General features: G+C 34.4%; 1 protein-coding gene across 10 annotated transcripts in view; it reads right to left on the bottom strand.

Annotated features, from left to right (window-relative positions):
* The window catches only part of LOC125671561 (inactive tyrosine-protein kinase transmembrane receptor ROR1-like), a 124,137-nt gene that overhangs the window by 18,233 nt on the left and 78,866 nt on the right, over positions 1-27,038 (bottom strand). For 8 of the 10 annotated variants that reach the window (XM_056162496.1, XM_048907339.2, XM_048907344.2 and 5 more), the window contains 2 exons: positions 25,515-25,617; positions 6,640-6,659 (listed from right to left, as the gene is read on the bottom strand). In XM_056162496.1, coding sequence (XP_056018471.1) covers positions 6,640-6,659; positions 25,515-25,617 — 123 coding nt within the window. Of the gene's footprint in view, positions 1-6,639; positions 6,660-11,726; positions 13,352-25,514; positions 25,618-27,038 lie in introns of those variants that run through there. The other 2 variants (XM_048907343.2, XM_056162500.1) reach the window with 2 other exon arrangements.

The raw sequence follows: 27,038 nt of genomic DNA, 5'->3' as shown, positions 1-27,038 counted from the left end.
TGGTTATTATATAGTTAACTGTGGGGTCACATGGGATTCAAAAGTAATTGCCTGGACACCCGAGAACAACAATTTTCAAGCAATTATCACATAACTCATGGTAGGGAAGCAATTTCATTTACTTTTCCCAACTAGCAAACTATAAGTTGAAACTGTCACAATGAAAATACCATGACTATATTGGTTCATTAGTAACTTCTGATCACATGTTTAAAATTTCACACAAGTTCTATGTGTACTTTACAATCAAGCCAAGAATTTTCCAAACCCAAGAAACCAAATTTAATAAAAGAAACTTGGCCTACTACTAAGGAAGGATTTCGAAAATGTACATCACAGTAATTTCAAATACTAGACATAGCAAGCATGCTCCAATTGCAAGTTCCTTGGCATTAAAGTTGCTGTGTACCCAGGAACATTTTGTTCAAAATCACCCCAGCAAGGAAGTCAAGATTGATTCTAAGGCAATTTTTTTTAGACACACTAAAGATTTTAATTATAGGAAAGAATTACCAACACCTGCATTTAGAGTCAAATTCAAAATACCAATCTCCGTGACAAACTCTTCGTTTGACGTGCAGGGACCAGTGTGTTTGTATTGAGTGTTCATGTACTGAAGTGTTTGTAGACATTGACAAAAAATGATATGATATTCTAGTTGACTTTGTATGAGTGTTAGTGTGTGCACACACTTAAGGTGGTGGTTGTGGGCCCGAGACACCCATGACTGGGTAGAAACATGATCTTCTACTGTTAGTTTTGTATGGGAATATGTTAGGATATCAAATATTTATTCAATTCCCTGTAAAACTCTAAGATTACATCCAATGCATATTTAGTCTTTCCTTTAAATGGTCTGCTTTTTATTTCTAATTTCTCCATTTTAAGGAGTACGTTGCCATCAGCAATCATAACATAAACTCTTTGATTTTTTATAACCTTTTAATACGCTGATTACAATATTGATTGCATCATGTTTGTAATAAATTCAAGAATATATCTGTTTTTTTTAAAAAAATCTAATGTTATGTAAGACTAATAGAATCCTTCATTAGTACGAGTGTGAGATAGGGAAATTCCACCGAGGGGACAAGATTCGCAGTCTTGGACGAGGCTTTGCCGAGTCCTAGACAGCGAATCTTGTTCCAGAGGTGGAATTTCCCTATCCCACACGAGTAAATAATGAAGGATTATTTTTCTCACATTTTAACTACAGTTTAGTGCATAAAATTAGGAGCTTTCAGAAAATTTTAGATTATCAAAATCCTCATTTGAACTTCGATGCAAAAACTAATTAGATAGGCAGAAAGAGCATACCCGAAAATGGTTTACACTGTTAGTGTAAACTAAAAACCCCAAGGTTGTCCACCAGAAAGCTATACTACATTAAAATTTAAAGATAACAATGCAAAATATTTTTACTTCACTGTGTAACGTAAATCTTCACCGTGTAACGTAAATCATAGAAAATATATGACGTCACAATCAAATGACGTCGCAGCAGTGTGAGACAGAAAAATCTCACATGGCTGTCTCACATGGGTAAAGTCGATCTCACACTGGTGATAATGTGAGAAAGCTACGTCTCAGTTCCTTTATATAACTTTCCACGATTAATTCAGCTCACGATTCAACAAGAAAACGACTTAACAGAAGTTTCAAAGATATCAGGCCAAAGAAGATGAAACAAATCATTCTAATTTTTTTTCTTTTTTAGATTGAACTGCAATGATATGCATTTTATACATCTCTTTACAACGAAGAGTTAATTGTGAAAACATATTTAAATTAAAATATCTTAATTGCTATAGTACAACAATTAGTTAGTAGAAACAAACAATTCTACCCAGAAGTATACTGATTTATATAAATGTGTTTATGTTTGCAGTTTTCACTTGTTGGGACAGTCAACTCTCCTTATCACTTCAAGACCACTTGAATATATCACTAGCTGTGCGAGTCTGCAAAGTAGTCTTGCATCCACAAAACACTGCTCACCCTTTTGTATTTCATGAATAAATAAATAGATATAATGTAATAAATGAAATAAATTGAACCTGAAACAAACACAGTACAAACTAACAATTCTAATGTTTATTACATTTTTATGTTAATATGCTTGATCTATTTTCTAAAGCTTCAAGGACTTCCTATAGTGAGATAGCGAATCACCTAAACTTACGCATCAGTAACAACAAAAAAAGATTCTGCATTTCAACTTACTCCGACTCAAACATAGATTATCCGGAAACTCTAGAAAAAAACCCAATATGAAACACCATAGCAAAAATCTACAACTACACCAATTGCAGGCGGATTTTCCGAGATTCTAAAAATATCCGAAGAAAATGCAGCCACACATAAACAACTCCTACCTCAATACACAAAACAAGGAACAACCAGGGTTTTAGATGTAAATTCTACCCCTGAAAAAGACTATGGAAAACTTCTTAAATCATACTCCAATGATACAACAACCATCACTTAACGGAGTGTACGAGTACCGAGTACTGAAGAGACATGTTGAAACTGTATGGTGGAGATACATGATACTTTGTTCTCTTGGACGAGCAGTAGCAGGGACCTAAATGTCCTAACGAATTCTATTGTACAATCAAGCTTCACTTTTTAAAAATTTTGACAGAAGAAATAAATATTATTGATACTTCAATGCGTCACAACCTACTAATAACACGTCACAGATAAAAAATATAAATCCTGCAGAAACGAAACCATTAATTCCGCAGAAATGCAAGTACAGTACATTTGAAAACCTGTATCAGAACAAACAGTGCTTTTGCATGGTCTGTACTCATTTGTGTGTATTATGCATGCACACACACATACTCAGGTCTTTAAGAATTATTTGGCTCTTGCAAATGATTGTTAGGAGCTGTGGGCATTAATATCAAAAACAACTTTAACTTCATCTATACACAAATGTCTCCTGTATTCTTTGAAGGATTACCTGCAAACTTGGAAAATGATGAATGTGCATTTCCTTTAATTATTTACCATTCCTTGAAGATGAACAGGCTCTTCTTCACACAACCAACAAAGGATATGAATATTTTATACCTACTTTTCCATTTTTTATTCTGGAGATAATCAACATGGGATTAATTTAGATGTAATCTAATATGAATTTCATTTAATCTTTAGCAAGACATGCTGCCTCCTCACACATCCAATAAGGGTTAAGCCTAGAAATATTGATTTCATAGTCTCACTGAAAAGGAAAATGATGTCTGTTAATAACAGACTCCAAAGGATCAAATGATAGTTTATCAAGAAAACCACAATTTAAGAATGGATTGATGATTGTGATAAGGCAGTCCGAAAAAAAAATCCATGTTTCAAAGCATTTTCAACAATTTAACTGCCACCACATAAAAACTGGAAATTTTGCCACTTGCACTTGACAGCACTTGCCCAATTTCTGTGAGATGTCCTCCAGTATTTTTCTTATTTGTTGTATTGGAAGTCAAAAAATTTCTAAAGTCTTGAGAAATCAAAACAAGTGCTGTTCACTCTGTTGTATATAACAAAAATTAACACCAAATCAAACGCTGGTGTCCAAGTAATCTTCTAGTATAAAGGTATGTCTGCTTATTTTAGCATTTCTATAATTTAGCACAATTTGAGTTACTGCACTGTTAGGCTATTGGATAAATTAGTGCTATTGCGTGATGCAATGATGGGCAAATAGAGCATTTCATCATTAATTAGCTCGCTTGCATCAATGCAAAAAAGTGAAAAAAAGTAAATCCTTCTAAAATAAGCTTACATACAGTCTATAACAAATTTTCTGATTAAAATGGATTGAAAAGGTTAGATATGGACTTCGAAGGCGATACTTTCAAATGCAAAGTGTGAAATTTCCAGTTTTAAAAAATGCCATTGATTCTCATGTTTTCCCCCCAGGATATGAAATATCAAAATTATTTTAAAAAATTATATAAAAATAAGATTTTACAGATTAACAATAAGAGTGCCATAAAATGGTATCCTGGAAAAGGAAAAATGAGAACAAGAGGCTCATGGGCTGCAATGGTCACCTGGGCATCACACAACAAACACTTACAGTAGAAGTACTGCACAGAGTGCATCTTTTCTGAAAAATCACTGCTGTCATTTTTTTTTGGATCAAAAGTGACAAATCTTTTCTTTTAAAATTTTTCCAATAACAAAATTATAGCCTGCACAAATAAAACTTTTTATTTTATTGATAACATCGATCTTGTTCAAAAGACCATTGTTTAGGTTCATAATACACTGTATGGTCATAAGCAACCTTAGTGTGTAAAGTAAAGGCTCCTCCTGTCAAATATGGCCTGGAACAAAATTATCATCCATAATATTTCTACCAGTGACCTTGATCAATTGAATGTAGTTCATGGTCAAAACATACGAAGCAGTAGAGTCTTTCATGGTAATTAAATCTATGCACTTAGTTTATCTGGTAAAAGATTGAATGCATTCACTCTTAGTCTTAGGGGCTATGGATTTCACAATTTTCCAACCCTCTTTTGTTTGTGTTTTGTTTTTGTTTTATTTTCACACTTTGGAGAAATTGTATTTCAAGCATTTTTTTTTAGCATAAAAACAAATGATGATTCTGGGCTGCTGTAATAGTCTTCAAAGATAGCATCTTGTCCAGCAACACATTTTTTGCACTGCACCAATTATTATGCAAACCCAATTATTCAAACAAAGCTTCTCTTGACATTGAGTGCAGCCTTTGTCATCTATTGCACTTTCAGAGATGTTGTTTTTACAGGATTTATGACCACAAATCATTATCAAAGCAGAAATCCATCTGCAACATGACAACATTAAATCTCCCTTTCTGGTCCAAGAAACACCAGTCTAGTTGATGCTTTGCAGAGGATTTGTGGCCTAAACAAATCTATTGGGAGACCATAATTCATCCATGAAATATTTTTGGAGATATTATCAGAGCATGTGCCATTACAATTATAAAATATCATGAATAATCCAATAAAAAGTGTGTAGATCTCAAAATGATAAACACTAACATTTTTTGTTTGGATCCATCAGTCCCTAATTAAATTACAATTTAAGCAGTAAATTTTATATTACTATTGGCATTGCATACCATATAAACAGGGCATTGATTGCTAAAAAGTTTCACTTTCTCCAATCATTTTATTTGATGAGGATACACAAAGCATTTCATGCATTCTACATCTTTAAAAAACTTGAAAAATGGATTTGCTCCTAAAAATTATACCCCAAATTCAATAAATCCTAAAAATCATCTATTGTATTGCTTGATTGGGATCTTTTTTCAGATTTAATCCCAGCAGCAGTAGCACAGTATACAAGTATTAATCTATTAAGATTATCTAATTATCCAATTCTGTCAATTTATAGCAACCTGTGAAAAATTATCATTTTACAATTATTGTTGAACCTGCAGCTTAAAGTAATAATAAATGTTGGGCTTTGTTTTACAAAAATTCTTTGCCTAAACATGATAACATTTCTCATAATACTGAAGTTTCACATTCAAACATACATATTTAGTTCACACATTTTTCTTATTTAATGAATGAACAGAGTAATCCATTGCTGAGCTAAGTTTTGCTTACTGGAACTAATTGGCATATTCTGTTACCTCGCTTGGACAATACACAGTGCCTAATTTTGGTTGATGATGGCAGATGCAACGAAAGTGCACAAGAGATTAATCACTAAAATATTGTTCATAAGACAATGTACCTTATATTTTCGCATCTCAAACAAAGTTATTAACTGATAAATACTTGCATGTACAAGAGAGTCGATGAATCGTTTCCAAGGAGAAGAACTCGTAAGTTATTTGAACTTGTTTCTGATCCTTTTGTATATCATGTATGTACAATAAAAAAATATGTTCAAAACAATTGTTTCCAATTACCTTTTTAATAGCAATTAAACAGTACATATCGTAAAGTTTGTGATTTAACATGCAAATTATTTGTTTTGGGCAGATATGCAAGTTACATTATCAGTTTAAAAACTCTTACATATATAATGAAATGTTGACGTTCACTTGTTTCCCTGATTGAAACTCTCAAATAGCATAATTTTGTTTCATTTGAGAATTTTTCCCTCCTGTAGGTATGTTTTGGTCAGCTGTAGCCTGTGTAGATTGCATTGAAGATGTCTCTGAATTCATACTGATGTTGAGAAAATACTTTTTAAACATTTCAAGTCACTAATTTTTGTGAGTTATGATTCTTGTTTTCATGGTATGGACACGATTTTTCTCAAACCTTGAAAATTTATCCCCCATGAAATTAAGTAATTGTACAGTATCCTCTCAGGGCCTTAAACATGCTATAAAAAAAGGCTATCTTAGTGAATGAAATATTGTGTAATGAAAAGGGGAAAACAATGAAGTGATCAATCTCAACTCCTATAAAGAGTACAAAATTAAGAATAGGGCAAACATCAGAACACCTGGACATACCAGAGGGAATCAGGTGCCTAGAAATGGCAACAAAACTTATGCTATAATTTGACCATCATGTTATCATTCTTGACAAGTTGCTTTTAAACATAAGTTGTAATGAGCAATACTTTCAGTAGTTTATGGTATCCTGTTTTAGGTATATGATATCAAACTCTTACCTCCATCATCAAACAGTTCCCTGAAAGAGAGAAAAAAAAAAGTTTAGCAATACAATCATCATTTATCTTATTTAATAAAGCCTTTTTTCTCTTAGTAATGTAAATATGAAAACTGAAATCTGAAAAATCGGCATAGAAAATAGAAGTTTTTTTTATACAGGTTAAGATAAAAACTTCTGCAAATGCAGTCAATGAGTAACTTCGACAATTACCTTGAAATATTCATTGCTATGAGCCCAAATACCACAGAACAGATGGAGTAATCAACTAGCCATTCTTGTTAACTATTACCAATCTACCATGGCCTCACTCTCATGTCAGGGAAATTGGTGCTAAATTATATCATTTGTACACAATTATGTTCCCATTCTGAGAGGAAGTGGAGGGATTAACAGTGTTTGAATGGGGTTCTGTCAAACTTCACAGGAGATCTACAGTGGGTAGGTAGGGGTATTAAGTCAGAACTATGGGGTCTAACAACTTCAGGAAATCTGACAAGTGACTTTACATTGGCAGCATGAACAGTCACACAAAGAACATTTGTTCACATTGTCTATGTGTTTGTCTGTCCCTGTCTGAGCAGACCAGAAATGAAATATTTTCATGATCTTGCAAGACAATTACAGTATACAGGCCATGCCCATCCATTCTGTATACATTTCATTCTCGATCTTTATCCTGCTTCTACCTGTATCATGTATGGTTCCAACAAAACTTTGAGCTCTTTTACACATATATTTATGGGTTTAAGGTTAAAGATTTATTGATGCATTAAAAGGAACTTGGTAGGAATTGTGCCAGCTATCCTTCAGCATACATCCAAATTCATCTCCCTCGTCTTCCCTCCAGGGATGAATGAGGTCTTTACACCTAAGGTAGAGGGGATCCATTACTGTACACCATATAATTAAAGCCCCTCCCTCTAATGACCAGGATGAACTTTTAACACAGACAACAAATAACAAGGAAAAGTGTATATTCAGGCTCCAACATCTTTTCACAAAGATATATATATGTGTGCACAGCTCATGATGAAAAAAGTATTCATTCACAAAGCCATGTATTAAAATAAACTGTGTGAACTGGTAAAATCACTGAAAGAAGCGTATCATTTTTCCAGCCAAGTTTACAGATTATTTTTTATCTTTGAGATATTTATTGCAACCTTTATCAGACTCTTAGACATTCGTCATCAATCAAATTAGGATTTTGATCACACTAGCTGATAACTGCTTCCTAGATTTTTTTTTGTCTTTTCAGCTGTAATTATAAATAAGAAGAATTTGTTCAATAATGACATCCATTCATGTTTGGTTTTGGGTCAGTTTGAAATTTGTGAATGTTCCAAAAGAACTAGTCAAACACAGCTGAATTTGATAAATAAGATACTCTGGTTTCCTGAGGTATCTTTCATTAAAAGGAAATAATCTTAGGTAATCTAATGGCTTGACACTTTATCTTATTAAAAATAAACTTCTGTCAAATAGATGCAATGCTATTTCTTTGTATAAATGTTTTATTTTGCACAATATCACTTTTTCAAAGAGTAAATTTTAAAAAACAGACTTTTGAAATTTTTATGGTTGTTTTACTGTAATTATCTAAAATTTTCACGCCATGATAGCAATATCTAGCTTAGCAGAGCAGAACCAAACATTTAAGTCTTCACTTTGTCTGACAAATATTTATTACAGCCATTTCATTGATAGTTAATAATTTCTATTTTATGTCTAAACACCATGACCCACCTCCAAAAAGCTGTAAGAAATGTTTTAAAAATACCATAATCATCAATATTATTTGTCAGACTATTTTCTTCCTTGGCATGGAATGAAAAACAGATTTAGAAGTGTCAACAATTATATGTTTGATGCACACCATTTGAAAAGCACTAAAAGATAATGTGTGATAAGGAACTTCATAAAGAATTGGGTGATGGGATGGAGAGAGTTCAATTTTCTTGTTTTGCACTTCAAGGTGGTAAAACATGTATTTGTGTGACAGAAAACATTAAATGAGGTTCACAAAATAATGCCAAAATTATTCAAATGAACTTTTTCTGTGATTGTCTTGAAACCTTTTATATAACAATCATATTTTGTAACTACTGGCATTTCACATTAACAAATTCTGTTTAATTTGTTCAACCTTGGAATTTTTAAAACTTTAACCATTGGTATTCACAATTACAGTAAGTAATTTAACGAGACATTTTTACTTACTAGAAGAATTCCTTTTTTAATGGATTGATAATGTTTTATGACAAGGGCTAGTATTTTGGCCTCACACCAGGCGGAAACTTTACATTTTTAATCTCTTTTATAATAAATTTGGTTCAGCCTCTTAAGTTCCATTGTTAAAAAAGTCTCACAGCTGCAATCAACCTAATGAATGTTGATGTTTGGAGATAAGACAGATAATTATAAGGTCTGATTTAGGACAAAGGAATGGATCTTCTTCTTATGCTGCCTTCTTTTGATCTTGATACTGTTAATTTGAAGGGATGTGGTCTTTAGGAATGACAAGGAATAGTTTCAACTAAGAGAGGATAGACAATGTGCATCGTTTTTTTTTTTAAAGCAGTGGCATTGATATAGTGCAGTTGCACAATTCGTGACATAACAGCTTCATATCTTTTATGTGCAGACCTGGTGGTACATCGTGCACCGCTAACGAGAAAAGCTTGTATATTAAATTCAACTTCACATGGGAAAATATACATAAGTTTTAATATGAGTATGAAATATGGTGCCGAACATGTCAAATTTGTGGGAAACCAGACAGACTTATATATCATCTTCATGCTATTAATTTTTTTTTTATTTTAGATATATCATGCAGTATCAAAATACTTGAGACTTTTAAAAACATTTAATTTCATAAAAAGGAAGGGTGGAAAATCATTCTTTCATTGTCTATCATGTAAGGGACTGAGTGAAGCACATGCCCTTTGTGAATGCTGTGTTAGGCTACAACCTCCTCCCTCCATTAATATCACTATGAAGAGTTCATCAACTGACTTCACTCCATTATCATTCTGTCTATTTGTAGAGCTTGTGCATTGTGTATTGCATTCAACAGGACTGTAGATGAATCAGTTGACTCTTGTATTGGAAGCAAGAGAAAAAAATCCCACAATTAATTGAAGCTCTCTGAATGGCATAACTCTTGTATCTAGTGGAGCAAAGGACAGCTTCCTAGTCCAGAATTCCATTGGATAAAAAACTCATCACATAGAATTGTACAGTGAATGACTTAGGCACGCCATTTTCTAATCATTTACTGTGTTTCCTAGATAGAGTACATCAATATTTCATATGGTATTATTGAAACCTTGATTCCTTCTGTGCGTAATTCACTCTATCTGCCAAGTCTGTTCACGAAATCAAATATTAAACAATAATAATAAAGACAAGAAAAGTTGCGACATATTAACTAATAATATCAGAAGATTATAAAGAGTCACAATGACCAGCTTGGATTTCACACTGACAAAATACGATGTTTGACAATAAAGGATCTTCTGGTAATATAATAAACAATAAAGATTTCACACTGACAAAATACGATGTTTGACAATAGAGGATCTTCTGGTAATATAATAAACAATAAAGATTTTAGAACAAATAGTCACCATCGACAAAATATGTCCTGGAGGCTACTGTAAACGTACTACATTTGGCTGTGTATTCTATTTAGCGCCTTTCGTGGAAAGCAGCTATCGCTAAATCAAGTACATCGATAAATGTCTTGCATATATATTTTTATATAGCACATTTTAGAGAGCGCAAAATCAAATCTACGCGAACTTGTTGAAAAATCAATTTCCGTCAAATATTGCACACACTACATATATTACAGTACAATATTTCTAAAGTCAATTTCACCTTGTTTACTTCTATACTACCTAGCTCAATGGCCTGACAGGTTGTCTGCGAGTTAAGATTGCTTTATTGTCTTGCTAACAAGACAGATAATAAAACAATTATCATAATGGAACCATGGTGTGAAGATAAATTCAGGAAAAAGGAAAAATAGAAATCTAACTTTCATCTTTGCAGATGAAAATTGTTTACAACGGAAAAATAAGACCTAATAGGTCTTAAGTGCACAACTTTTAAAATCACTTTGATTAGATTGGCAATTGTGATTGCTTCTAACATTCTGCTGATCAAGAAAAAAAGAAGAGAGCATTTCAAACTTAATTTTTAAAAACCACTATTTCTTTTCTAATTCAGAAACATATCTGTTCTTGAAAATAAAACACTAGTCTTCTTCTCGTTTTTCTTCATTTGGAGAGACTTAAAAGTATAATTAGACAATACTTTTGACAGTTAAAAGAAAATTTTAAAGAAGATTGTTGTAGACCACCCACTGTTAAAAATAATGAATTTTTCTTTCAGAGTCGAATCTTTCTTCATTCTTGTTTTTCTGTGGACCCCACATCTCTTGTCCATCTATTATCTCATCTGTAAACATGCTGCCAGCAAAAAAATTATAAAACTTCCTTTTTTTTCTATTATATATCTTAACCATTTGTCTTCAATTTCAATATAAACAATTACAAAATTAATAAAAAATATTCACCCATATGGTATATTTATCAATTTCTTAAAAAGTTTGTTGAAGCTATAAATCTTCTGATGTATAAACATTGTTTTATAATCTTTTTTTTTAACATTATCAAATAGATATTTTAATTCCACAAAATGTATCATGAGATCACTAGATCATGAGAGAGAGAGAAAGAGAGAGAGAGAGAGAGAGAGAGAGAGAGAGAGAGAGAGAGAGAGAGTCTCAGCTGTTTCATACAGATTAAACTATTGTAGTGTCACATCATGGTGGGTAATCCTTGTTTATTTACCAGAATTTGTTTTAATACAAAACAAAACATCTTAAGCTTGTGCAAACATCAACTCATTCTCTAATGTGTGAAAGATTACAAAACGAGGAGTAGAAATTAAGCAGGGAGATTAAGACCACAGGAAGAGAATGGCATTTCAATCCAGAAAGAATTCCAATATAACAAATCAAGAAATTCTTAAAATTTTCATTAAAATTTTAAGATTAATGAAAAAGTGACTTACGTTAAACCCAGTTTATGAACAGGAATTTCGAATTCGTATTTTTTGGAGGAATTTTTCCGTGTCCAGCGCCCGGGATCACATTTGGCATATTCAACATTTTTTAGTACATGCAATATCCACACGAGAAAAATAACTCTGTGTAATTCCAACATTGATGTGAAAATTCCAGAAAACAATCACAGGTAAAAAAATTCGGATAAAAAAAAATTACACATCATCCGGCACATAAAAGCAGCTTTTTACAAGCAGCATATTACATGAAATTCTGTTAAATGACACATCTTCCTTTTTTCAGCCATTTTTTACCCTTTAATTCCACAAGCACTGGGTCACTTTACACCATATTACATCAAGATATCACATCAAGACAAGTTTTCTCCGAACGAAAACCCTCCACTGCAAAAAACACAACGCCTCTCAAAAGTGGGAAGTGACAATTTCTCAAGAGAGCCAGGATTGGATCAGGACAGGTGGCAGCTTAGATCAGCCAAAAGAGTTCTCGACTATAATTTATAATGATTTATATCAGTCCCTTTTCTTCATCACAAACTCGCCTTCTAAATAACCATGCCTTGCATCTTTGTATATCTTATCAATTTTTTGCAGTTGTAAGTCAAGATTTCATATATTCCAAAGGAAAAGTCCCTATCAGCTGAAATGTCAGGACACCTCCTACCCTCTGGTGTTGATATTGGCATTCATGTTGACTTGTAGGTTAATTTTTCACTCATTTTAGAAGGGTAGAGCATTATATCTCTCCTGATAATCTCTCTGAAAAGCACTGTTGTATCATCTAAGACAAATATATTATGAGTGTTTATAGACCATCAATAATTACTCAGCGAGTAGAGGGTTATGAGGTCTTCTAGCTGCTTTAACAAGATAAGAAGGTGTTTTCCTATTGTATGACAAAGCTCCAAGTCATCCAACAACTACACACAATAAGTATGCTTCCTTGTACCATTACAATAAAATATCTCTCTGTTTCACGTGCTATCGAGGAGTACATCCACATAAAAAGTGTGTGCTGTAAGTATTACATCTGAGTGGATATAATCCACTGAAAATCAATAGGCACTGGAACACGTAGACTGACGAAGTTAGGTCTTTCGACAACTTGTGAAATTAAATTAATCCAGTCTAGAAGTCTTTCCAAAATAATAAGACATTTTTTCTCTTAAATGCTAGCATTGTAAGATAATGAAAGCTTGGTAATTCACCACAGAGGTTGACCTCAGTGAGTACAATAACTACAGCTGCCCGAGGTGTTTCCCTAGTCAGTAGGTGGACATCCTTCTCTCTCTGCCCCAGCACTACCCACTGGCTGTACGCGTTCCTCAACCTGAAATCACTGCCCACTCTAGTTATTTAAATTATCAAAATATGCAGAGAATATACACAACAGGAGTACACCGATTGTCTCCAACAGCACAGCTTATAAACATATCCCTCTTAACTGCTGAATTCCTTCATGTCGTTACAGCTTCCACATTTTTATTATTTGACAGCCTAAACCATTAATGGTGGATAATTTATTTCCTATTTTCCTAACATGATTTTTTTCTCTACATTCCGGTTTTCTAACCCTGCAGCTGAAATATTTTTGGAGATTCGTTTTTTTCCTGACAGTTTTTCGCTATAGTATTTTATTTTTCACCCCTCACACAATGACGTAATAGATGACATATTTAAAAAGTACAGACATAAATTAAATTGGAGAAGCACTCTGACTATGAATAGTATCATTTTAAACCAGAAAATACAGAATTGATGAAAACAAGGTGCAGCTCCAAGATATAAATCCTGTTTTGAGTATTTTTGACACTGCAATAAATCACAGGAAATATAATCTACACAAAATTTTGAAATTGTGAGCACATCTCCTACTGTTCTCTATTTTCTATTTATCAACAATGGGTAGGCAGATAATCAATAGTACAACTTTTATTTCCAGTTGCCAAAGTTCATCGCTGGTGTCCCACAGTCAGGCGGGCTATGCCACACGAGTTGTCACTTTTATACGGAGATCTAATATTAGACACCAATTTTTTGGGGATGTTTTCGTGTTGTCTGTACAACTGCTTATCAAATATCACAATGTCCACTACACTCACCCATTAGGAGTCTCATTGGACAACGATAATCTGACTGGTCATTATTCCTGGATGACAAGATAAATACATTTCCTTTCAAAGAAGACACCAAGAAATTGTGTCCCTTTTATGCACATCAGAAATAGCCCTCTTAACCTTTTGATTTGATTTAGTTGGGGTCATGCAGGACTTGCAGGTTAACAATTCTAAGTTATATATAACCTAGTAAAAGACTTCTGCTCCAAAATACTTAAAAAATACTTGGCAGAAAAGATTTTACTTTAGCTATACTTCATAAACAGAATAAAAAAAATGTTCTATTTGAGGGCCGGACATCTCCTAACTCTCCACCAGGTTATGTTCTACCCTCAGGGGACATGATGACAGATGCAAGGCAAATGGAACCCCTTCATCACAGAGTCACAAAAAAATACAGGAGAACAATACTACAATCACCATAACTAAATGCCCTCAAGTTGGTGGGTGTAGCTCTGATGAATTTTTTGCTTTTATCCTTATTGTTTACAGACATAGGAGACCTCCGTATTGACGCTGTAAGTACTAATTTGATTTCCTCAAACACAGACATGTTTCAGCAATATTAATAAGGAAATCCTCTTGATAAAACACAAACACACCATGTTTTCATTAATTGATATTTAGCTATTGACCATACAAACAGACCAAGTAAATATTAGCTTAGAGCATAAAACAAGATAAAATCCCGTTGTCATACAACCCAGTCCTCCAATATAAAACTCATTAGCCTGCTTTAAGCATGATTGCTAAACCTTTGATGATCAAGACTCTTCTTGCACTACTGAATCGGACAGAGTTGATTATAAATAAAGTATCAAATGTGTTAATTTTTTCATTATATTGGGAAAATTTGAAATAAAACTATTTCTATTAGAAAATTCATCAGATATATTTCTTAATTACTCTTGGCAAGGTTAATTCTCTACCTAATAAAAAAATCAAGGGTGGATAATTTGTGCAAAATCAGTCACCAAAAGTAATCTCCCTTTCCCTAATGCAGTTCAATAACCGTCCGAATCTGCCAGAGAATGTCTTACAATATTCTCCATATGCTGAGGTTATGGACGAATAGTTATCGAGTGTAATCGTTAATCATCCCCAGACCTGGGGTATGTAAAGGGATTGTACTGGACTTAGATTCACATATGTGGCATACAACTTGTGACAAACCTTTCAACAATCAACAACTCTGCCAGTTTGTTTGTCGTGGCTGCAGAAGAAAATAGGCATAAGAGTCAGTGAAAGCCAAAGACTTCACAAGAAATCCTTTCTTCAGCATTGACATTTACGAGATAAAAAGATACTAGCCATAGTTTTCTAACAAGTTTCAGACATATGATGTAAGGAGATTGTATTTTTTTTGGCCTTTGTTGACTTTTCTCCAAGTACTCTGTGTTTCCTGTATGCAGTAATATTGTCTACAACAAAATTATTTCAAAAGCAGTAAAAAAAACACCACGTAGGGACTTCGGCTCCAGCAATATACATGTCCCTTGAATGATTTTCTACCAGTAATCAGAGGTAAAGGTGTGAATATTCCTCCAGAAATACATTAACCATTCCAAGCAATCAGCATTACACATCTTTAATTGGAGTCAATCTTTCTGGACAAAATTCATATGCCAAGTACCCAGCTCTGCAATACTCATTTCCCTGAATCTGTGCCATTATCTCCCTGAATTTGTACCATTGCATGATCAAACAGCAAGTGTTATGTGAATAATGTGCTTCCAAGAAATGAAATTGCTGTAATTTGAATAATAGAGGCTTAAGGAAAGCACAGAGTCCAGGAGCATGTGGGAGATAGCAAACCCGCTATCTGTGGGGAAACAAATGCTTTAAATAGCTTTGTCATACAAAATAAGACTCTTCTTTCCAGAAACATGCCAAATGTCATGTTAGTTTTTTAAACACAAATATTCTACAAATCCATGATAAACTTTGGGAGAAATAAATAATTGATATAAGAATTGGCAAATTGAATGCAAATTCAACTAAGTGTGTAATAAATATCTACTGTCTTATCAAGCTCTCAACATAAATCACTGCACAAACGCAACTGTTGGACAACTTGATCATTTCCATTTCACAAACAGCAGAATTTCATGGTTGTGAGCCAGCAAGCAGCAGTCAGAAGGTAGAGCTAGGCTATAAATCTCTGTGATTGGGTCTACAGAAAAAAAAATGGCAGCCAGTCTACCAGACATGGAGGAGTGTGATGGACATATCTTTTACAGCAAGAAACTTGACTGCCGCCTGTTCCTGATTACCTAGGCGATAAATACAGGTGCAGGAACTGAACAACATGAAAGATTTATAAGTTGATCCGTTGATACCCAATCTTATACACCACTTCAGTCACTCATTAGGGATGACGGGCTTGATGGAAATGACTTTTATTTACAAGACTGTAACTCTCACTTCCTGTAAATTTTTTCTATTTTTATAAGTCAGAAAGGATAAACATGCTTATTGCTATGTAGTTTAGGGCTAGTTGACAATCATAATCTGCATCATTCACAGATAAACCAACAGATAAACTTCCTTATGCTTCAAACAAAATACATGTGCAGTTATGCAATTTTTGTATTTTTGTTATTGAGATGATTCATTACCTATATTCAGACGAAAAAAACCAAGGATACTAAACCAATACCTAGTTCTGTAGTTTGCTGAATACGTATATTTCCACAATACTTGAATCTCTTTTAGCCATTTTCAATTGTGGAAGCAAACCAGACATCCATGAAAAAGATGTCCATATACAGGAAATTGAAGACTTGCTGGGTAATTATTTGTCTTTAATGCTCAATCAAATCATTCCCTGAAGAATGCAATGCTTTGACAACCAATACACTTTAAATAACTTCGTAGCTGACATCCATAGCTTCGTCATCCTCGGAAAAATATGGCTTGTCTACTAGCTTATGTGCGATTATGGGTGAGATTAAATAGTCAATTTGAGGCTTTAGTTGTGGCTTATGATTTTCTTGCCCTCCAGTACATAACTAATCAATGTGCATGTCTGTGGAGATTCTTGTCAGCTGACCTCATAATAATCCCCTTTTACCAGTCAACTCCAATTAGGACTTCATCAAATAGCACTTTGCTGACTCTCTCATACTGTGGCTCAGAATTCACTACTGTGTTTTAAAATTTGAGAGAGGGAAAAAGGTGGCAAATCAGTTGGCAGTTTGGGCAAGTTTTGTTCAAAATGGGCGATGATTAGGCAAAAACATCCATCTGCAGCAGATGTGCTTCAAACAGTGAACAACTGCAATGGCCCCAGTGGTCTGAAAATTCACAACATGTCAAACATTGTCACATCATTAAAACATGCTAGAAGGCAGAAAATCAATAGGTTTAAAGGTCATGACCAATTGCAGATAATTTTGTAGATTGTCAGTTCCCATTTCACTAATTATCAGCAGGACTTAAGAGACATTAAGAAAAATTTCCAACAAAACTTGCTCTTATTGATTTTCTATGTGTCCATGAAGATAAGGCAGAAGGCGAGAAAGGGAAAGAATGCTTGACATCACTGGTGAAAGGAAATATCATTATCAATTAGAGGTGAGACACTTTGCAGATCAAACAACGGTCATTATTGGTTCCAAATTCACATGGTTCTATGCATCTAAATGTGAATGACAGAAACTTCCACTACCATACATGGTAAAGCTTTTAGATAGAGTCTACTAGAGTAGTACAAATGAAGGATTTCTTCATTAATGGAACACCTTTCTGGAAAATTACATCTCATTTTTATATGTCAAAGCACCTGCCCCACCATTGACAACAGAAGTTTATCTTTGCCAAAAGTAATAAATCTGTGGTCACTACAGGGATCCTTTTTTTAGGGCTCACTGTCTTTATAAAAGACATTCCCATGTTATTAAAGGAAGAAATACACTTTTTGTAGAATTTTCCAGTTTTAATTAATATCTTTCATTGTATTTCTTAGATGCAAATGTTTTATGAGGTATGGCAAATTTTCTTAAGGATGATTTAGCAGTATTCACCATGTAAAGCCACAGCTGTGAAGGACACTAGATAAATTGGACTGACTGTACAAATGTGAGAAAACCAGGGTTACAGACAATCTCATGGGACAAAATGCCTCATTAGAACATACATAATGTGTTATATCCACTTAGATCTTTGGGAATGAATTCTTCACTATCACTATGATAGTTATTGGTGAGTTTTCTAAGGGTGCAAAATGGCATGAGGCAATTTGATGCTGAAAGAAATGGAGCAAATCAGAAATTCACTCTGGGTGCAGAGAGTAATGGAAGAGAGTGTTTACCTGAAGATTATACAAACACTAAATGAACAGACAACAAAAGGCTCTTCATCATCATCACTGACTGACAGCGGCTGTTGTTAAAACAACAAACTCTTATTCAATGCAGAGGACTGTGAATGAGTTCCATATTCTACAATTTGCTTTCCCCCACTCACAAAGTTTTCATTTAAAGATGATCTAAGGTGCATTTTAACATTTCACTCAGTTTCTTTTAACAAACTCAGTCTGTGTTATTTCCTTTTCATTCAGTATCCTGTCCAAAGGCTTTCTCTTCACTGTACTGTTATGACAAGATGGGCTGATGCACCAATTACATAACCCGCAATGGAAGAATGAATTATCCTTCTTCACTATGCCAAAATAATTTGAATTCTTTCACAGAATATCCAATATCGCAAAAGATGGTATTCCATAGACGCAATTTAAATCATGACTCAGGATTTCAAGAAAGTGATTCCATCAGTTAAGTTATGGTGGGTGCAGTTTTCATGAAAAGAGCCAAAATTTCAAAGACCAAAAGGTTTTGCAATTTCACCCTTTTGCATGCAACATTCTTTCTGCATTATCACTTAAAGAGAATTTAGATCAACTTGACCAAACAGCATGTTTATGTAACATAACTGCATGATCAACCATTGCATAACAAAAATGTGAAACATTGTGATCCCAACATGCCTCTGGTCCTCTATGAAATTCTGACCTTGATATATATGTACAACCAAGTTAAATTTAAAATGGACAGACAGGAAATCAGACAGTCCAACAAACCATATGTATTTCTCCTTGATCTTTGATCTCTGACATGAAAAAAATTCATAACATCATGTGAAGATGCAAAGAAATTGGTTGGATTCTAAATCCTGTTAGTGATAGTCCACAATCATCTTGTTTTCTTTAGTAATTCAGACATCTTTTTTAATAAGGATGTACAGGTGTTTTAAATTAAGATGGCATCCTAAAAGGTATACAGAAGAACATGCTGATTTCACGATCTTTGCTGCATTATTATTGATAAGTCATAAAGGCTTGCAGCATCCCAGAACACACACAGAGTCAGTTGCTGATGTAATGTGGAGCCTTTATTTGATCTTGATTTAAATCTGGAAGAGATCACCAAGCTTGCACCAGTGTAAAGGTCACTGCAGGACACTGAAGTTTTCCTCCAGTGAAATAAATTTTTTGTCATTTTTTTCTGAGGATTAACTGCATTTTCTCAACAGTAAAGTTACAAGATGAAACATGGATATTGACATTAATACTTGTTTAAAGTGCAGAGAGGGGAAATAAAGATTATGTATAAGTGTGGCTGCTGTGCTTATGGCTTCTTACATTTTCAAATTAGCTAAATCTTGCCATTAAATCAGTTCTAATGAGAGGCTAATGCATAAACATAAGATTACATGTACATTATTGTTCTGCACTAAGAAGGAATGTTGATTCCAAAGCCTGGCTAAAAAGGCATCAACCTTTCACAGGTTTTTTCTCTCTCCATAATTACTTTTCCCCCCACAAAAGTCCATTCACAAAAGTGCCTTGTCACTCTTTAATTTACAGATATATGTTAATATGAAATTCTTTTTTTTCTGTCTGCTATCATATAAAAAGTACTATTTCTTTAATTGAAATACTGAACTCAAACATGAAAGAGAAATCGGCATTTCATTTTGCGCCATTAGTAGTCATCCTATACTGCAGAATTCAAACTGCGTGATGGAAGGTGAAATCCTAGCATATCTTCTGACCAAGACCTGTAATTATCTCCCTGGATCCCTGTCTCATTTACAAGTGTGCCATATTGCATTAAATTGCAGTGCAAATAGGGAAATAATTTATCCAACAGACTCCGGGTGAATTGCCGACATTCTACCCTTCTTTATTCTATATACACTATACTTGACAGCTTTCATCTGAAAATGGAAGATTATTCAAAAGATGACACCATCTACCAATAGTACAAAGTGGACAAAAACATTTAAATAGCACAAATGTCAGACATTACATTCCATTAGGGACTTTATTTTGCATTTTATCATCCATGATGTAACTTTTCATTAGAAGAGGTTATGGGTCTGTCAATTGACCTGAACAACATTTTATATGTAATGTGATTGCCAAGTCACATCTATTTATTGCTAAATGTAATGAACAATTTCAGTAATGGATTTGTTCATCCAAATTTCAACGCAAAATACAAAATGTTTTGTAAGCAAGTCAATCTCTATATTCAACAGATGCAAAGCATGCTTTATCTTGCTGAAGTTCACTGTTAAGCTTCGCTCTCATTTGGTGCTGGATTGATTAAAGAATAAATCTGAACCTTTAATGAACTCTCCATGTGCCTGTCAAAGTAATTCTTACTTTTTTTAGAAGAAAAAAAATTCTAGTATCTAGAAACATGCAATTTTCTAGATATGCAATGTGTCTTGAAAGACCCTTAACATTTTGTAATATTTTTCCTTACTACGTTATATGATATGAAAATATCTGAATTATACAAGGAACGTTTGATTAAAGGCTTTAGCTCAGTAGGAACCAATAAATTGGTGTTTCAAATCATTCCCAATGGCTAGTCTAAGACAATAATGAGGGCTAAGTAATGACTTTTAGACACCCCTTATCCATCATTGGAAAGGAAGATGCTATCACTATCCAAGACCCATTCATCAGCTATTACAATTCTACATTTGTCATGATAAAGCTTTTGAAGTTTTAAGTGTTTTTTAGATATTAAGATTTATAACATTGTGCAGAAAATGACAGGCCTGCAAAAAAGAATTTGATATCATATTTCTGGTTGAGCACCCGAGGAAGAAATATTGTGACAAGTACAAAGATTAGAATGCAAGTGTTGTATGGTGCATAGAAATTAGTTTTCAAAAAAGACATTTTTCAAAAAAACACTTTGAACAAGATGTGTTTTGTTGAATACAAATGCCCCTGAATGTAACCAGTCTTGTATACTAAGACTTATCAAAACAAATGACTTTTGACATTGCTTAATATTTTCATCTCCTTTTTACAATATCATCCATTTACAGAAAGTGGGTGGACATTCTAGAACTTGAAATTGAAATTTCTCTCAGAGGGATGGTCTGTTCACTTATCATATACCTGTGACAACTTTGCACTACTGCTAGCACTTTTGGATAAATGCATTTGATTTTTTGCATAGATATGTACAGAGACCATCACAAGAGGTCAAGATCTTCTGGAGCTGAAAACTGTCACCAAATGCTAGCTTCCAGTACCTAACTTCCATATGTTCTATATGATGACTACTCACACTAATTTACAGGCATCATTATGTGTAAAAGAGCTCCAGCAGCAAGCACAAGGCATGACCTCTCTCAAGTTTTCAATTACAGAACCAATGGCATAATACATTTTTCTTGTCAATCTTATCTCCAAATTGTTGACAATTTATCAGCTCCTCTTCAACTACCCATCACAACAAAAAGTGAAGTGAGATTAATGGTTAATTAGATGCATATTTCATGTACATTTCTATCATGAAATTTCTCAGAGCAAAGGTATACAACCTAGTGGTGAAAATTACTGTATACAGCCTTATTTTTGCTACAGATTAAATTTGGTTATTTTTGCTCGAGGCTAAAAATTATTAAATTTCAACTGCAGTGAAGAACAGCCCGAGACTAAAAGTTGCTTTGTGAAAATAACCATGTGTGAATTCAAAGCTGTATACACTACTTCAAGCCAGTACTATCTTCAAACTGTACCAGTATAGTTAACTCCAAGCAGCCTTAAGGAGGGATAGCTAACTGTAAGGGAATAAGAACAAGCAGCCTTAAGGAGGGATAGTTAACTGTAAGGGAATAAGAACAAGCAGCCTTAAGGAGGAATAGTTAACTGTAAGGGGATAAGAACAAGCAACCTTAAAGAGGGATAACACACTAACAAATATTTTTCAAATGGAGGCCATAGTTTAATCAAAAATAAAACAAGAGGTACTGTGAGCAATGCTCACTAAGAATACCCCCCGCTTACCCCAATCTCCCAAAGGGTGTTGGTAATAGGTATAAACTACCTCTTTTCTGAGTGTAAAAAACAAATGGCATGACAAACCGAACCATATTGCTACATCGATGTCCAGTGCGTGTGACCTTTGACCTTTTGACCCCAAAATCGATAGGGAACATATTCATCCCATGGGTAGTCCATATGTATGATATGGTGACTGTAGGTGGAAAGGATAACGCTTTAGAGCCCGGAAACCATATTGCTACTTCGATGTCCAGTGTGCTTGACCTTTGACCTTTTGACACAAAAATCAATAGGGAACATCTTCATCCCATGGGTAGTCCATATATATGATATGGTGACTGTAGGTGGAAAGGATAACGCTTTAGAGCCCGGAAACCATATTGCTACTTCGATGTCCAGTGCACTTGACCTTTGACCTTAAAATCGATAGGGAACATCTTCATCCCATGGGTAGTCCATATGTATGATATGGTGACTGTAGGTGGAAAGGATAACGTTTTAGAGCCCGGAAACCATATTGCTACTTCGATGTCCAGTGTGCTTGACCTTTGGACCCCAAAATCGATAGGGAACATCTTCATCCCATGGGTAGTCCATATGTATGATATGGTGACTGTAGGTGGAAAGGATAACGCTTTAGAGCCCGGAAACCATATTGCTACTTCGATGTCCAGTGCACTTGACCTTTGACCTTTTGACCCCAAAATCGATAGGGAACATCTTCATCCCATGGGTAGTCCATATGTATGATATGGTGACTGTAGGTGGAAAGGATAACGTTTTAGAGCCCGGAAACCATATTGCTACTTCGATGTCCAGTGTGCTTGACCTTTGGACCCCAAAATCGATAGGGAACATCTTCATCCGATGGGTAGTCCATATGTATGATATGGTGACTGTAGGTGGAAAGGATAACGCTTTAGAGCCCGGAAACCATATTGCTACTTCGATGTCCAGTGCGCGTGACCTTTGACCTTTTGACCCCAAAATCGATAGGGAACATCTTCATCCCATGGGTAGTCCATATGTATGATATGGTGACTGTAGGTGGAAAGGATAACGCTTTAGAGCCCGGAAACCATATTGCTACTTCGATGTCCAGTGTGCGTGACCTTTGACCTTTTGACCCCAAAATCGATAGGGAACATCTTCATCCCATGGGTAGTCCATATGTATGATATGGTGACGGTAGGTGGAAAGGATAATGCTTTAGAGCCCGGAAACCATTGCGTCTACAGACGGACGGATGGATGGACAGACAGACGGACAACCCGATTCCAGTATACCCCCCCACAACTTGTTGCGGGGGGTATAATTATGAATATATTATTTGTCTTGTTAAAATTCATTGCCTGTTTAGCTCAGTGGATTAAAGCAAATACACTGGCAATCTCTAGATCGGGAGTTCAAGTCCAGCAGGGAATGTAATTTTCATTCTAATGATTTTGCATTAAAAATGGAATTTTTGTCACATGAGGCAAAATTTAAATTATCCTCAAGTCTTCATCTTCGTGTTTCACATAGAGTAAGGTCACTTTCCTCTTCATAAAGAATCTTTGTTCTATAATCAGGAGAATTAAGCACACATATTGTGAATATTTATACATTTTAAACAGGGAATTGTTTAATCAATAGAAGTTGATTTGATAACAACCTCATACTTTGCTTATAATTATAATCTCTAATACTTGTCAGTCAGATGGGTAATAGAAGCAGGGAAACATTGCCCCAGAGTCTAATGGATTTTCTGCTTGCTAATGAAAAATCAATCCTCTGAAAACTTTTTTTTTACAGGTTTCCCATTTCTAACATAGAAAATAATTCATTATATTATCTTTTTATTTCAAAATCAACAAGATTGTTTTTTACCAATCTACAATCTGTTTGGATAGAAAAATCAATCACTTTATGTGTTGGAGCAATACAATAAATATTATGGCACAAATTGTGAAATATTCCTTTGGAAATGAAGTAATAATTGAGAGACCATGTTTTCTGTAAAATTAGAGAAATGATATCAGATCAACCTGCAGCAAAAAATTGCTACATACAGGCTAACCTCCACAGACTCAGAGATACACTAGGCAAATCGGGCGTGAAAAGCAACCACCTGACAAGCAGTTGTGTTCAGCAGACCAGGAAAATTTACAGGGCTTCAACATAAACCAGGTGTAAATATATCTCTTATGACTGAGAAAATAATACGAAAATAGCAGGAGTGTTCGAAACTACACGTACTATGATTGATACATTCGAAATTTTCAAATCATTTGCATGATAAACACGGTCAGGATCATAGACTTGCATCAACTGTCAAGGGTAGGGGACATACCTATGTTCGAGATACTGAAATTAATCTGTTCTAGTTTAATTGGCTCTAAAAATGTATGAACATGACTTTACTTTAATATTTCATATTACTGAATTCACTTATTCCAATACAGGTACATTATCTAACAAGGTACAATTGTTCTATTATTCTTATACATACATATAAGACATTATCTTCATACTAAAAGTCACAGTCATAATATCCTTCAGATATTTAAGTGAAACATGATTTGGTAGACCCATTAAAACATTTCAAACCTCATTTCTCTCTCTCTCTCTCTCTCTCTCTTTCTCTCTCTCTCTCATATGCCATCTAAAGAGCAAAACAATGCTGTGTCTGACAACATGTGCTGGAGAAAGTCCCATCCTTTGAGTACCAAGTAATTCTTTATGCATTTTTTCTCTTAAAATAGAACCTGTTTGTAATAACGTAAGTACATTCTAAGGGCCAATTCAAGTACCAGAACAGCTAAATTAATAGATTTTCTCCCTAACACAATCGTAATTGCTTTATCCAATTCTCAAACTCTATTTAACAAGATATAAACAAATTCATACGTATGGAATTAAGTAAATCTGTGTTGTTTTACTATTTTGATAGATATTTGTCCCTCCTTTTTAATGAAGTTGAGTTCTGCACACTCTTTTATGACTTCCACTTCAAGAAATAAAGTGGCACTTCGTTCAACTATATACATCATCAAGATTGTGTGTTTAGGGAATTATAAGGTTTGGTAGCTAGCGCATCGACTGTCACAGGACTTATCATCCTCACGGACTTGGGAGTGCTTAATTTGGGCATGCAAGGTCTAGGAAAGGCCCTGTACCATTATCAACTACAGTAACTGACTGAATCCAGAAGCTTGGAGTTACCATTTCAGACACAGACAATAGTACTTACCTTCTCAGTTCCACAACTGATTTAGGCAGGATTTGAATAATTTGACCAATAGGAGGCCAGTAAATGACATGAACTGCTGGGGCAGTTGGATGATTAAAATTTCAATAACTTACTGTTGTTGACTGTCTGTCATAGGACGGCTATTGTAGTAGTAAGAGTCATCGCCCACATTGTCGCCTCCAGACTTCGCCAGGTCTTTGTGGATTTGGCTTGACACTACAATTTGAAATAAATTGACTATAATAAGATTTCTTACCAAAATATTCAGTACATCTAGCTAATGAAGTCTTTCTATAGACATACTGGTATATAAATTTTGTGTGACAAATGTTCGAAAGTTAGGAGCATGTACTGTAAAATTACAAATTTTTATGGGGTCAAATTATCATGGTTTGAGAAATAATAGCATGTTCATGTAGTAAATGAGAGTTTGAAAAAATGAAGCAGGTCTTTTAAGTTTTCATTTAACGGTTGAGTATAGAGCTCAGAGAAATTTGCTATATATATGGATGACCACTTCTGCCCTATCCAGGGTTGAACTCTTCACATGTGAAATCAAACCTTCCTAGAAGCCTTAAGTAAAGAAGTGATTTTCCTCACCTTGGGCAGTTGTGTTTAGTTAAGAGTTAAATGTAAGCTTGGCATAATAAATATTTCTAATGCAGTGTGTATTGTGTATAATTCTCTTAAATCTATATCAAACAACTGTATCTCCTTTCCTTTCTCAATGACCATGTAGCATGCGACACAGTAGTAAGAATTCCATCATCATTGAAAGCAAATCTATCTAACTTGCCTAGACGGTCAAGTGATCTACCTTAGCGGTATCACACGCTACTAAAAGGTTGGTTTTGCAGGTCACGAGTTCAACCCTGGGCTGGGGCAAAAGTGACCATCTATCTACAGTAATACATGGTTATACAGCAAACCAGCGAAAAATAGTTCGTTATAACCAAGCATCATTATATCCAATAAAATTTTTGTTATTTATCTCATATATGGGAATAAATATCACTTTGCAATAAGCATGAATTCATGATAAGCGTGTTTTACTGTATCTATGTGGTTGTCTATCTAGACATATTTACTGTATCTACGTGGCTGTCTATCTAGACATATTTACTGTATCTACGTGGCTGTCTATCTAGACATGTTTTACTGTATCTATGTGGCTGTCTATCTAAACATGTTTTACTGTATCTATGTGACTGTCTATCTAGACATGTTTTACTGTATCTATGTGGCTGTCTATCTAGACATGTTTTATTGTATCTATCTAGACATGTTTTACTGTATCAATGTGGCTGTCTATCTAGACATATTTACTGTATCTACGTGGCTGTCTATCTAGACATGTTTTACTGTATCTATCTAGACATGTTTACTGTATCTATGTGGCTGTCTATCTAATCTATCTAGACATGTTTTACTGTATCTATGTGGCTGTCTATCTAGACATGTTTTACTGTATCTATGTGACTGTCTATCTAGACATGTTTTACTGTATCTATGTGGCTGTCTATCTAGACATGTTTACTGTATCTATGTGGCTGTCTATCTAGACATGTTTACTGTGTCTATGTGGCTGTCTATCTAGACATGTTTTACTGTATCTATCTATACATGTTTTACTGTAT

Source organism: Ostrea edulis, chromosome 4, assembly GCF_947568905.1.
Source record: "Ostrea edulis chromosome 4, xbOstEdul1.1, whole genome shotgun sequence".
NCBI classification, from domain to species: Eukaryota; Metazoa; Mollusca; class Bivalvia; order Ostreida; family Ostreidae; genus Ostrea; species Ostrea edulis.
Note: the sequence above shows the minus strand (reverse complement) of the source record. Positions and strands in the feature narration are given on the sequence as shown.